At 42.2% G+C, this 15,120-nt stretch overlaps 2 protein-coding genes and 1 non-coding gene across 4 annotated transcripts in view; 2 read left to right on the top strand and 1 right to left on the bottom strand.

Moving 5' to 3' along the window:
• The window catches only part of PIR (pirin), a 490,330-nt gene that overhangs the window by 82,522 nt on the left and 392,688 nt on the right, over window positions 1–15,120 (bottom strand). The window lies entirely within an intron of this gene.
• TRNAE-CUC (transfer RNA glutamic acid (anticodon CUC)) lies at window positions 270–341 on the top strand. Its single transcript has one exon. It is a non-coding gene; the product is annotated as a tRNA-Glu (tRNA).
• Window positions 4,480–14,658, top strand: SCRG1 (stimulator of chondrogenesis 1). 2 transcript variants are annotated; one of them, XM_078602878.1, is made up of 3 exons: window positions 4,480–4,576; window positions 11,004–11,290; window positions 12,940–14,658. In XM_078602878.1, exons 1-3 carry the CDS (start codon window positions 4,565–4,567, stop codon window positions 13,007–13,009), a joined length of 369 nt encoding a protein of 122 aa, XP_078459004.1. In that variant the 5' UTR covers window positions 4,480–4,564; the 3' UTR covers window positions 13,010–14,658. The 2 variants fall into 2 exon arrangements, with proteins under 2 accessions (XP_078459004.1, XP_078459003.1); XM_078602877.1 differs by lacking the exon at window positions 4,480–4,576 and adding an exon at window positions 4,751–5,009.

Here is a 15,120-nt window from a genome sequence, read left to right on the forward strand (position 1 = left end):
GGGGCCCGGCGCGCATGGCCGCCACGTGGCGCCACCGCGTGGCGGCGTCAACGTTTCGTGTCTCGTTCCTTTCTTTCCGGCGAGGTTTTGGTGAATTGTTTGGCGGCGGCGGCGGCGCTTACGCGAGGCACAGGCTCGTGTCACAATTTCGCGCGCGAGTCGCGTAATTAGTGAATGCATCACCAACAACAATAAAATCACATTAATGTACATTATTTTACACCGTATGGTGATATTATTTAGGATAGATGATCCGCTTGTGAACGTGATCCCTGGTGGTCTAGTGGTTAGGATTCGGCGCTCTCACCGCCGCGGCCCGGGTTCGATTCCCGGCCAGGGAACACTGTTTTTGGAAAATTTTAAGACATGACCATGTTTTCTCATTTGTTGTTTGCTACTATAGCCAACTAAAGTAGAATTTTTTTTCTGGTATATTTCATAATTGTATTCTCATGTGCCACACTATTTAATTTGGTCTCTTGTATGTATCCTGTCTCATCCTGCGTGTAGTACTATCTTGTACGTAAAAGGTTGAGATACGGTGATTTGAACAAATGGTGGAACATCCAAAATAACTGGGTTAGGTTGTATCCTGACTTGCAAAGTAACGATAACAAACAACTAAATCATTCACTTTTATCCAGGACATACTAAGTGAGTTACATTCACCTTTTTAAAATAGGATCTTGCATTGGGATGTTCGATCGCATCTACTTGTTAGATTAAACTGGAGCAATGCCGTGGAAACTCACGATTTCGAGGGGTTAACATTTAAAAGTTCGCAGTCGTGGATTGCCATCCACACCCACTTGCTGTACTGCCATCTCCTGGCCAACCCCTAGCGATGCACATACGTGTGTGTGTGACCCACGCCTCCGAAGTTGCGGATTTATCGCGCGACACCCAACTGCAATAAATGACACGAGTAAAAAAAAGATATGTACTTTAAAAGTTTCCTAAGGTCGAACAACCTCCGATCCCGAACTAACGAACAAGTTGGGTTTATCCATAATAAAAATTGTTGGGTTAGATCGGGTAAGTATAAATGTGTCGTTAAACCCGCCACCACCCGACACAGCCAATTAATCAGTAAGGTTTGTCACGTAAACAGAACAATTCGTTACTAGTACAGCACACCGGTGAGAAAAGTCACAACATTTAGAACGAATTGGCACGTTCTGTTTACGTGAAAAACCTTACTAATCGGCTGTGTCGGGTGGTGGCGGGTTTAACGACACATTTATATTCATGCGATTTAAAAAAAAACTGTATTATGGATATTGGCCGCGAAAGCCTGCTGCGTGTTAAACTGAAGTTGAGTTTATCACGGTTATGAATACCGCACAGTACTGCATAGTAGACTCTCGATTATCCGCGTGCGGTTTATCCGCACACCTGAGATGTTGACACAAATTAATAGCTCGTGAATTTTCCCTGAAGCCCAAATTAATAATTCTTGGACATTTTTTAAATTACAAATCACACGTTGCTTAAACCGAACAAATATGTTGCTCCGGTTGATCCTAAATCCACGTGATCGTCCCTACACTACGGTGGTTGCATATGTTTACAACAGTGGGGCGAAGTTAGATTTTTATTGTCATAGCTTTGCTAACATCCACTTAGTGGACGAACGCTTCAGCGCTGACAAATGCGGTTTTTGGCAGAGATCCGCAGAATTTTTTTCGATTATCCGTTATTATCAATCATCCACGGCCGTCCTCCCCGTCATTTGCGCGGATAATCGAGACTTCCTGTACTTAGATTGGAGACTGGCCAAGCCTCTGGGGCTTGGGATGTGATGCGGCCAACAGGTGGCAGCACAGCGAAGGGTGGCGGGGGTGGTGTTAGCCCTGGCTTTTCGCGATCTTCCCGAAGGCAACACTTAATAATGGAAATGGCCACACAATCTAACGAAGAACCCTCCTGAAAAGTTGTTAAACTCGGTTAAATATTCCCGAGTAAAGGGCATTTTATTATTAAGGAGTTAGACGATTCCATTATCAGCCATGCACTGTCCACTGCTGGATAGCCGTTATCATCTCCTTGATACGAGCTGATTACATCGCTCCATCTCCATGTTGGTGGTACTCTTGGGCATGCATCCGTCATTTGGATGCCACTCCGTGGTTAATCTCGCCATCCGTCCCTAATAATGACATGCCCTGTACAAGACCACGTACTTCTCTGAGCAGTCAATAATGATGGCAAGTTAGATACAATAGCTATTGTCTTGTTTCCTGTTGCAACGTTCTGACCGACACCTACTGGACATCTGCGAAAGAGATTCATAGCTCAACGATTTTCTCCAGGATAAAGAAAGATTTTTTTCTGAAATAAATATTCTCTGCAAGAGCACAAATTATGTGGAAGAAGGCGAAGGGAAGGACAGATCAGGAGGTACGACATAAAACACTGGGTTTCCTTCAGGAAGTAGGATAAATAATTTAGGTTATTCGAGTCAAAAATCGTATAACTTTGACCATTTTCCAAAATATTGTGTTTCACTGGAGCAGACGCTACTGGTGCCGTGTGCTGTAATTTACGCGTTGTTTTCTTTATCCGGTAGCGTCCAAATTTTAACTGCGATTGAATGGAATTATTGACACGTGGCTTATTTATACTTGAATCTCATTCGAACTTCCTCCGAAATGCGTGTAATTCCGCAAAATATACACTGTACAAAACCCAGACGTGTTTTTCCTGTTTGTGAGCAGGATGGATTTTTTAAACCACATATTAATTCTCATCCTTCCTTTAAAACGTTTCTAGACAATCTTTATCAAATGCGAAAAAGTAATTTTGAGAGCAGCAACAACGCAGGAAGCACACAATCACGCATCTTACCTTGGCACCAATTATTAAACTCGACTCATATTTGCCAAGCAGTGGGAGGGCTTGGCAACTTGTCTAGCAGCAACATTAACTCAGACCGACCACCTAGGGTAAGGCACACACACTTCCATGACTACTACATAGGGAGACCTCACAGGGCTGCATGTGCAGGAGGGCATACTTCCTATATTGGGCTGTGGGGGGGGCACATAAAACCAAGTGGGCGTACGCAGGGCCACATAGCAAAGCAGGCCACGCTGGCAGAGGCCACCTGGCTTGCATTATGGGCTCTTCGTATTCTCTGCAAAAACTCACCACCTCAAGCAGCCTGCGAAATGTGCTGTTGCTGTTGGACCACATTTTACTCTCGTTTGACCCCAGCGGGCGCTTGGTTTCCGTTTATTTATGCCCCCAAGGTGGCCTGGCTTTGGTCACACGTGCCGCACATTTGTGGGCACGAGCGGACAATTGTACAGCTAATTAATGAAACGTCTTCATTCTTGGCTGCGTGAGAGCACATCGAGACACGATACATTGATTTATTGATATATCTAAAAGCCTCACAAATCCCGGTGAATGTCAATGGAGGTTGTTTACCGTGCTTCGTCAGGAGGGGTTGATGAAGGGTTGACCCAGGACAAGTTCATGCCCTATATCACCTCCCGTTGATGTTTAATGTGGCCAGGAAAATCTGGGCAAGCATATCATATCTCCAGATGTCGAACACTAAGCAGGGTTAAGCTCAGCACTTTCATGGAAGACTGCCTGAGAATACCAGGTATTGTGGTGGTTGGCCTGCAACGTGACCGTAATGAAAATGTTAATCTATCTGTACGTAACTTTTAAAGATACCTCTCTAGTATGTGCGGCTTTTCTCCAGGTTCTTAACGTTCCTCACGCAAGCCGAACACCCCATTCATGGCAATGTACAACATCCCAATACAGTATGAAAAATAAGAATAGGTTTTTACCCTTTCTGGCAATAAAACAGGTGTTAAGATGTTCAAACACCAAATAGAAACCTTTTGCAAGGAATCAAGTCTACATTAACCACACCAACTTGTGGTGAGCATGCTCTGATAAGATTCGCATTGTTTTTGAAACTGATTGGCCTACACCAGAGGCAGCCTTCTTTAGGGCCTAGTCTCACCAGTGTCAGACCAGAGAACACCAAAAGGCGAACTGTACAGTATTCTTATGTTTTCATAATTTTATACTGCCAAATAGGTCCCAATTTCTATCCCAATACAGGACTGTCCTGAAAAATATAACTGAGATTCCATCCTAAAGAAAATGCATTATTAGGTTATTTTACCGTATACATTACATGAGTATGTTATGAAAGTAACTGTTGTACATAGTGTAGTACTTTATGTACTTTATAGACATTTGTATCGAAGCTTCCGGACCTGTATGTGCAACCTTTGAACATTATCCCATACACATTTCAAATGGGTTTCCTCTAGGCCCTGCTCCTTTCTACCACGTGCAAGCAATTTACAAATAATGGGCCAAACATCAGAACACAGCAACCCTTCTAAACATGGGTCTTGGCATTGCTCGGTATACCAATAGCAATAATGGTAATTTGCTCGTTACTATTTCCATTAAATATTGCGACTGGGCAAGGAATCGGGCTGGCATTAACCGTCTTGGGCATCGTCTCCTCTCTGGTGGGTTCCTACGACCGGTTGGCATTTGAGCCACGGTTCCTTTGATTCTGGAAAGAATGAAAAAAATGGTATTCAATAAAATAAAATACATACTTTGTGTTTTTAGCACCGAGCAAAGCTCAAAGCCCTGCAAGAGTCCATTCGGTGCTAAACTGTGCAGTTTATGTTTTGTGCGTTTGTGGCTGCCCTTTCCAGAATGAGCTCAGTCCGCTGCGTTTTAATCCCGCGAGGGTGAAAAGGGAGTTTGGGTGGAGGCCAGGGAAAGGGCTTAGTTTGGAATTGATTCTTTTTGGCTGCCGCTGACTTGGTGCGTGTGTGTGTGAGAAAAAAAAGAATGAAGGCGGGGACACGGAGGGGAGTAGGGTTGTAAGTGTGTTGTGTAGCGAACGGGTGTATATAAGGGATTTGATCTCGTGACGGTCTGGCCTTGACTATACACAAATCCAGGCGGTGGCGCCCAGACGAAGGGAAGCCATCTGAGGGTTAATGCTCTCAGTGAAGGTAAGTCAACGTTGGATGCTGCCCACACGCATTCTGCTCGACATTATAATCGTAAGATACGTCAGTGGGAAACGTTAGCAATTATTTACACTGTTGACTGTACCCGAGTTACGGTTTTGAGAAGATGAGTTTTAATCCTGGCTAGGATAATTTCAGTGCAAGATCATCCTCATCGATTTAAAGCTTTCGTGACTGCAGGGATTAATCTTCTTGGTTCTTTCAGTAAAGTCACATAGAAGGGAAATAATAAGATAATAAAAATAAAACATAATAAAATAATTTTCACGACGTTTCGGCCACAACGCAAGATGCTGTCTCCCCGACAGACCTGGTCTTCACCTGAGGACGGCTGCTTGCGTTGTGGCCGAAACGTGAAAATTATATTATTATGTTTTATTTTGATTATTTTATTATTTCCCTTCTACGTGACTTTACCGAAAGAACCAAGAAGATCATCCTCATCATTCTAAGATCAGGAAACAATAAGTACCAATTGGTGGGGCCGCACCTCTTGGTGGTAAGCCAAGAGGGGAGTTGAGATGAAGACTTGTCCCCTCCACAGGAATGTGGATTTTCCACCACTGGCACGGCTCAGCGTTCATTTGAGCATGGGAACACTTAGACCTTTTTTTCTACTGAATGTTTCTAAATATGTTCATTCTGTCACCAAATGTATAAATGTACAAAATATATATACTTCCACATGCAATAAAATTCCAAACCAAATGTTTTCCAGTTGCATTTGTTTAATCAGGCAAACTCTGGAACGACTTTCACTCTCAGCAGTAGGTGCGGCTTATTAAACAAGTATTATCGGGTTACCAAGATGCTGCAGGCAAGTTTAAGGTTTATAAGGTGCGTTTATAAAGTTGGCAAAAGGATTTCATTGCTTGGCTCGCTGTACTGTTGGTCTGCTTTGGAAATCGCATAAGCTCCCCCCATCATCTTCCTGTTACGGATGACATTTTTCAGTCTGGTTCTGTTGGAAAATATTTCACTTGGGGATTTCTATTTTTGTCATGAAGCAAATGGAGTAGCAAATATTGCAAAACTATCAATGCACGGGGAGGTTGTTGGTTCGCTCAAAGATCAGAGATGCTGAAATCCTGGGTTCGAATTGGGGCAGCTGCACATGATTACGTAGTGATTTGACGGTTTCAAGTTGGTCACCAATGATTGCACACACAAAAAAAGTCCGCACGAATAATACATTTGCTGTTGTACTTAATTTGGCTAAATTCCAGCTCTGAGAATTAAAAACATCGGCTTGACTGTCAGGCGACAAATCCTTTGTCTCTCCAGCGAGGCGGTTGGGAAAATGCTGCTGCCCAGTATGAGGCAACTTGAAAATATTTCATAAGTAGTTCTGTGAAATTATGTTCCACGGGCCATTCTGTTATACAGTATTTCCAAATTGATTAGTTTTCTCATGATACGATGCCTATCGCACTTGGCGGGGAAAGGCAATAAATAATATTAGATCAAGATCCAATTTTCATGATATTTTAATCATTATTTAAACAGTTAATTACGTGTTCCTGGTTATATCTACCAAGCAGTGGTGCAGTGGTTTGCATACTGAGTCATGAACACAGAAACTTGAGTTCCGTTTCTGGTCATGGTTAACATCAGTGGCGAGTAATATCTGAACTGTTCTTGAGTATGTCCTGACGGCAACCCGCACTAATCGGCATGGTGAAGCATAGTCAAACAACGCCTCGTAAGATAGAGCGGAGAGAGTCTTCATTCAGCAGTAAATAAAAAAAAATGATGTAAGTCGTGATTGGTTTATTATATTAAACAAAAAAAGTCACCCATGGTGGCTCATGACTGAAATCCGGCACCTTTGCAAGCAATAGTTAGTGGATGACACAGATACTGTATTCGTGGATTTCCCAAAGCTGCCCGGCTGTGACGTTCCCAGGAGATGACACGACAAACAAGCGGGTTTATGAACTAATTATATTGGTGACGCTGCATTAGCAGTGATGCAGGAGCGCCACTGCTCAATTATTGATGATCCATACGGACGGCTGAATGTTGTCCTCTGGCATGCGAGGTGAGTTTTCTCAGGGTCCTCTGGCTTCCTCCCACACAAAATAAAACAACCCCTAATTTAAACTTGAAATTGGCCAAAACATCTCAACGAGGCAAGAGCCTCCTAAAATAATATTGTTAAGATGCAGTGGGGCTTTTATTGCTAAATAAGGTATTATCATCATCATCATCATCGAGGCATCATTCATGAATATTTTATGGTCATATAAAGCAGGGTATAAAGCTAGGACACTGTGACATATTTGGCATAAGTGATCTAGACCGTGGTTTTCCCAGAACACGTGTCTAGGTTGGCTGAACTTTTCATGATTACTGGGCAGAAGATTGGCCAACACCTTCACATTTTGGATGTAGGAGGAAGCTACAGTGGTTGAAGAAAGCCAACTCATACCAGGGGATTTCACACACAAAAATTACCATACACATTAATCAGCAACCTATTTGCTACTGTTATCTACTTGCAATCTCTGAGCCCAGAAGTTTGTGTGTATCGTTCACATGATGTTCTTTGCATGATCAATCAACACACTTGTATTACAGATGTGGTTACTTAGTGACAATGGAAAAACACACACGTTATAAATGAACAATTATGTAATTTATCACTTTAGGAAAGCCTCACTCCATTCGGCTAACGTTGGCATGTGGTTGGAGGTGTTCGACCAAAGATTAGCCCAGAATTCGCCCCAATGTTTCATGTTCACTGCGACTGAGTCTCAAGTATCTTTTCCACGACTGTCCTGGTACAATGGGGGTGGGTGATGTTTGGCCAAATCCATGAATGGGCATTTGCCTTTCACGTGGGAATAAACCAGAAAACTTGGGAGAAAATACACCACACATACGAAGGGGCAGCACGCAAGCTCCACACAGACAGATTCAATAATCCATTGCTGCACTGCCATCTCCTGGTCGCCTCACAGCACGAGCCTATAGCACCTGGTATTCCCAGGCAGTCTCCCACAATCCAAGTGTTCAATAACAGGGTATAGTTAATAAACGACCCTTTAAGTTGCATAGAAAAATGATCGTAAAACCCATTAATAACGGAAAATATAAACGCCAACAAAAAACATGTCAACATCAGTCCATCTGGTTCACTTTGAATGTGTACTGTATTGCATTTCGACTTCATTACCCCATAGCAACACAAAAACATAACACAGCCAGCGGTCACACGTGTTTGTAAAGTCGGGAGTGGCGGGGAGACATCTCCAAATGACGACATAAAAACACTGAGAAGAAACGCATAAAAAAATTATGCAACTGTAAAAATATGCACTCGTGTTATTGTGCGGGTGTGTATGGCAACGAGCGTTGGATCCGATTGGTTCACGTCCATTGACCACAACTTGCGTTTATCTTTATATTATAAACGCAACTCTTCCAACTTGTTGTTCCCCTCTCTCCCTGTATACAATTGTCTATGTTTAACGAGTAACGTGGTGGCGCTTTTAGGGTGGCAGTTTTGTGCCAGAAATTCGCCACGTTTTTAAAGTAAAACAATTACATTTTGACATGCCTTGGCAAAAAGTGTAACATTCTAAGAGCAATTAGCGTCAAAATAATGATTAAGATTGATAATCAGTGTGTTAAGGTGACTAATTGTGCTAAGTAATTAGGCACATTAACATATCTGTCAACCCATACGGTTTAACCCGTATTCTTGTACAGGGAAATTGAGTTTTCAGGTCTACACGGCGGACAGCCGTTTCAATACGGGCACAAAAATAATGTGTTTGTCTATTTGTTTGTGTTTCTCCCTTGCGATGGGACTTTGTAGGATGAACGTCGAGATTGATAAGGGGCACGGGGGTGACCAATAAGGTGTCTGAATTGATCTGTAATGAGGTAGGCACCAATAAGGGGTTGACAGATATGCATTAATGGTATAAACAAAATGTGTTAATCATAAATTTCGATTTAAAGCTTTCGTGACTGCAGGGATTCATCTTCTTGGTTCTTTCGGTAAAGTCACGTAGAAGGGAAATAATAAAATAATAAAAATAAAACAGACAGACAGCGTCTTTCCGACAGCCCTGTTCTTCACCTGAGGACGGCTGCTTGCGTTGTGGCCGAAACGTCGTGAGAATTTTATTTTATTATTTTGATGATAAATTGTTTATTATTTCATTATTTTCCTTCTACGTGACTTTAACGAAAGAACCAAGATGTGTAAATCATCACAGCGTGCACATCCGAATTTAACATTTGCTGTCATGCAGATGTGTCTCTAGCGACCCCCTGTGGCTCTAAAGCGCATTACCAACCCACAAAGTTCTAACTCCGCCGCGTAAACCAACCAAGCGTTCGAAGTTAATAATTTGGTCATTTAAGGTACATTCGGTAAATTGTCAGCGCATTTGATGGCCTCAAGGCCACGGCGAAGGAAGACGCTGCTGTGTTTCACCGACGCGAATCTGCGGTGGTTTCACAGCAACGGAGGTTTTTTTTACATCATGGGACCTTCCCTTGCCGGTATCAAAATATAAGAATAGGTTTTCTACCCTTACTGGCAAGAGAACAGTTGTGTTAAGATGTTAAAATGATTAGCACGAGACTAAAAGAACATCAGAGATATATTAAATACTCACAAATACAACTGTCAGCAGTAGCAGAACACGCGTGCCAACAAGGACACTCAATTGATTTTGATAATGTTGAAGTTCTGTGCAAAACCAGCTACTACTGGCCAAGACTAATTAGAGAGTCTATCGAAATTGAAATAAATAAATATTGTTTTAACCGTTCGGATAGCTACCGCCTTAGTGCTGCGTGGAAGCGAATACTCAAATCATAAATTGTTTAAATGCCTTTAAACAATGTTCACCTTTTGGCGTCCTCTGGTCTAACACTGTTTGAGACAAGGTTCTAAAGAAAGCTGTCTCTGGTGTGGACCAATCAGTTTCAAAGACAATGCCATATACTATCATAGAGCATGTTTTTTGTTTGCATGTTCACCACAAGTATAAGTGGTTAATGCAGACAGGATTCCTTGCAAAAAGTTTCAGTTTGGTGTTTTAACATCTTAACACCTGTTTTATTGCTAGAAAGGGTAACACCTATTCTTATATAACGGGGTTTTTGTTTTGTTTACACATTTTTCTCCAACGTTTATTATTCTGTCGGTGCTACTGCAAAGTGTTCCTGCAGCCAACAATAATGACAGCTAGTTGATAATCGATTATCCATCCGGCTGCTTCCAACATTATCCAAAGGCTGTGCCCAGTCCGGCTATCAGCACCCCGTGAGTGACAAATAAAAAGTGGCTACGCTTGATTTCAGTGTTAAATATTATATGCAGTACATTATACACTACATACAACTTAAACAATGAAAATACTGCACTATATTGTATACATCAACCCATGACGCATTCTTCTAGATTAGAGTGGTAAGCACGGTGCAGTAGATACTGCAACTTTTCTACAGTGATATTTAAAAAAAATCTATTTGTATTTTCTTGGTTCTTTCGGTAAAGTCACGTAGAAGGAAATAATAAAATAGTAATAACAAAATAATTATATAATAAAAATAAAATACTTTTCTTATGTTTTATTTTTATTATATCCCTTCTACGTGACTTTACCGAAAGAACCAAGAAGATGAATCCCTGCAGTCACGAAAGCTTTAAATCGAAATCTATTTGTATGTTTATTTATTCAAATTTGACATAAAACACAAAAAAACCCGTAAAACAATACCCCAAAAACCTAATGTCATACGTAATTTAAAACACAAAAAACCCATACAACAATACCCAAAAACCTAATGTCATACGTATTTTAAATAACGACGTAGTGATTATCCGGCGTGTTTTAAAAAATCCGGCGCCCACCGAATAATCGATGATCCACTGTTGACCACGTGCACCGCTTTTACACGTGCCCTCATCTTCCCCCTCCCCATGCCGCACGTCTCGCCGGACCCACGCAGATGCATTCACTGGAGCTCCTTCTCCTCCTGTCCCTCGTCGCCTTCACCTCGCCGGAGGCCGCGGGTTCCCCGCAGTCTCCCGACGTCACCCGGATCTCGTCAACCCTCTGCAAGGCTCGCAAGATGCCCTCAGCGGGTGCGTGCGACAGCGAGATGCTCCTGTCCGGAGAGCTGGGTGGAGAAAACCTGCGAGCCGTCTCACCGAGCCTCCCCGGTCACTACTGGGAGGGCGAAGGCTGCCGTATCCTGTGCTTCTGCGGGGCTGGGGAGCTGATGTGCTGCCCCAGGTAAGGATGATTTAGATTCATACTCTTAATAATATAATTATTTTATTTCTATTATTACTTTTATTAATTTCATTTTTTACCTACGTGACTTTACCGAAAAAACTAAGAGTATGAATCCTTGCAGTCACGAAAGCTTCAAATCTAGGATGATTTAGATTGCGTACAAGTGGCGGAGGGGGTTGGGCTTGGGTTTCAGGTGTGCAGGCTGTGCAACTGCACCCGGAGGAGTCTCACTTTGATTCCACGTCACAGGTGACCGAGGAAGGGGGTGTGGTCTTGGTGGAGGTTTCCCGCCTTCAAAAGGCAGTACGTGGAGGCGTTCACCATTTTTCGAAGGGCTCAAAGTACAGTGGTCACTCGGTTTACGATGCTATCGAGTCACGATATTCCGATTCATGATCCGCCTTCCATATGGTCCAATTGTTTCTATTAACGATACATGTTCGATTAACGATGCGTTTGCAATATCACGCTAATTTCGGCCAATCGGAGCGCTCCGAAGTGAACTCGGAAGACCTCAACCAACCAGCGACGTCCTTTTAATCGACCACGAATAAAATAGTTGAATTCGTTTTAGTTAATTAATCTACATAGTTGACTAATCCTCCCCGGCTGTAGATCTGTCAGGCAGCGATGGAGAGTAATGGTGTAATCGCTAGTACCGGCCTTGATGACCTCCTGACCTCGTGCCACCATCCAGCATTAAAATTAATTCCACTCCATACGACTCTCCAACGCAGTGACCAGCACTTGCGTAATCGATTGTTTGGGAGATGAGGTTGGTGGATCATGCAAGGATCCATTATATGAATGAGACTCCGACACAGTTGAAGGCAGAACAAGTAGGCGGGTGACTTATATGTACAAATGTTTTGAATTGTATCCTTTCACAAGTGTGCGTTTTCCCAGCGTACTTTGGTATTCTCTCAAACACAAACCACTCATTCGACAAACATGTTGCAGGACTTTTCTGACATAGAGCCTCGAGGCTCAGTGAAGCTGTCTTGGCAAACAAAACTTGTTTCTGTATATGTATTGGAATAACAATGACAATCATTGGGCCATCGGGCATCATTGGCCAAATATTAATCGGATGGGGTGGTGAGGTGACCAGCTGGGTCAGAGGTCAGAACTCTGAGCCGGCATCAGAGTGAGGTGCTGGATTCGATTCCAGGCAGCTTCCTGTAATCAAATCAGGTTCTTAAGTGCAGTGAGTGGATGGTATAAGCCTGGTCACCAATGACTGCACAAAAAAATACCAACACATTACATTTGGTTCTGCGCTTAATTCGCCAAAAAAAATCCAGCTCGGAGAATTAACAAAATAAGTGGATTGTCTTGCCATGCAACGGATCTCACTCTCCTCTGCAGGGCACGTACAGAGTGCTGCCCTCTGTGCGTGGATTACGTGTCACTTGAAGGGATCTCAGAAGTAGCTGTGATATCCACTTCTGTGGGCCATTCTCCAACACAGACTGCAGTGTTTTGCGCGAGGTCCGATTGGATATTTCGTGTCATGACGTGATGTCATGTGCACAATCGGGTTAATACTGGCGAATAAATTATGGAAAAAATTGCATGGGGTGGTAACCGGTATCTGGATGCCCCTAATTATTGTAATTGAATAATTGCTACCATCCTACCCGTAGGGAGGTGTTCTTCGATCCGACGGTGCTACCTTACATCCCGTGCGACACCCCCATCAAAACCAAAGATTGAAACTCAGAGGATGGATGCTGGGCAAGCCGCAGTCCAACTTCAAGCAGCATTAACTCATTCACCAAACTGCACCAGTCACTCATCAAGTAAGTTCACTCGACTTCCTTAGAAACTCATTAACTCATATAGGAATTCACTCGATCGACAAGCAACTCACTTAATTTCTTGATATATTCACTGCACCAGTCACTCAACAGTTGAATTAGCATACTAAGCAACTCAGGCAGGAACTCACTCAACAATAAACTCACTTCATTAAGTGAACAGATCACTCAGCAAGCCAATTAACTTGCTTCGCAACTCACCCCATACACTCATTCACTTAACTAATTTATCAACTCACTCATTCAAATAATCTGCTCAATACTTCACATCACCGATTTAGCAACTCATTTGTGAACTTACTCACCACTCGATTTCCATTCATCGAGCATCTCACAAAATGCCTCATCAACAGACGGAGCAACTCGCTGATTTTTATGGACTCCCTCAGTCCACTTCATCTCACTATTCTGGAAGAGGAAGGTTTATGTGTATTACATTCATCTTGCTATTGATTTGAGGCAATGACTAGATTAATTCCCGCTGAATTAAAGCAGCGGCACATTTTTGACTAATTCCAGTCAAATATAAACGGCACAGGTGACAAGTTGTCAATTAAAGATGATTAAGGGAGACAATATTACCTTCGGTTGGGCAGGTACAATTAATTTGTGGCATTAATGTAACGCTTATAATATAATTAAGGTTAGGTACCGGTTGTAATATATTATCACCGAGTAGCACAGAAAACAAGACATTGTTTAAACTATAACTTTGGTTCACAATTAGTGTTTTCATTAGAATAACTTATTCCAATATATATTTTTAAGAAAAGGATGGATAAAAAAACATACCTCCTTAAATGTTTTTTTCCCAGCCAAAGACAATCACAAATACGTTCATCTTTTGTTTTTCAAAGAGGTATAAAAATAATGGAAACTTTTTTTTAATCCATGTAGGTGGAGGAATGTTTAATCAGAATCTGTTTTTAAACTGATACTCGATTTCTTGCTCAATTCGAAACCCAGGACGATGGCTAACTCTCTGCCGAAGCTTTAATCCTCCCGAGTCCAAAACATTCTGGGTTATCACGCAGGTCCCATCGATCCTGTCATTCGTAACAGATTCAACCAAGCACAGGTGGTGGTGCCGCCTTATGTATGGGCTTATTAATCACAACATACCTTTGCGTGACATAGTAGCGTTGCTTCAGTGTGCCTAACAAGATGTCTAACAAATAGCATGGAATTCATCAGCTGTTAAAAACAGGTGCGCGTTTCACAATCCACGCAATGTTTTTGTTTGCTAGTTTACCTTCAATCCTTTGCATATTCGTTTACCGTACATTAACTGCAGTGACTATATTGGTATGTAACGTAAGTTGCACTCTGTGATTTAGTTTGTGTGTAGTTTGTTGTCCTTTCCCTGCACCTACGATTAGCACTGTTGGCTACGTACGGTGCGAAAGAAGTTCAACATACAAACATTTACGATACGTTAAGAGATCGAGAGGAGATGGATACAGTGGGATTCCTTTACCCAGCGGTGGGAAGTGAAAGGCTAAGACAGCACTCTGTAATGCAACGTATTAAAACATTTGTAAGCTCCATTGTGTTGCGTTTACATTTCTTTAGATCTATATCGATTTCAAGTTCTGTCATTTTTTTCTGATGTTGACCACGCCGCCCTCGCTGCACATGGCTTTTGTCGGCTGAGTTGATCAGGGGAGAAGGCTTGCTCTGTGTTCAAACACCGTTTGCAAATGATTTTAATAATTGGTCAGAAATTCAACCCCAGGTCACCAGAATCAAAGTGCAGTCTGAACTACGTACACACCGATGCCATCCCATTGTTTGTTTTATTCAAATCAAAGCACATCACTCACTCCTCTCATCTGCAATGTGCACAGCTGCCTCACTGCAGATTATTTTTTGTTATTCCAATTCCTCCCAGAGCTCAGCTTTTATCCATCTTTCGAACTTCAAATAACTTTATTGATTTCAAAACATGTAATCTACTCTCACGTACTCTTCTTACTCGAGCCATGTTATTGGACATTTTACTTTAAT

The sequence above is a fragment of the Lampetra planeri genome, chromosome 19 (genome assembly GCF_965212315.1).
Source record: "Lampetra planeri chromosome 19, kcLamPlan1.2.h2, whole genome shotgun sequence".
Taxonomy (NCBI): domain Eukaryota; kingdom Metazoa; phylum Chordata; class Hyperoartia; order Petromyzontiformes; family Petromyzontidae; genus Lampetra; species Lampetra planeri.

Excerpts from the sequence above, each read along its gene's own strand:
- SCRG1 (XM_078602877.1), top strand. Across the intron at positions 11,291-12,939 it reads GAGCTGATGTGCTGCCCCAG|GGAGGTGTTCTTCGATCCGA; the intron begins GTAAGGATGATT and ends TCCTACCCGTAG.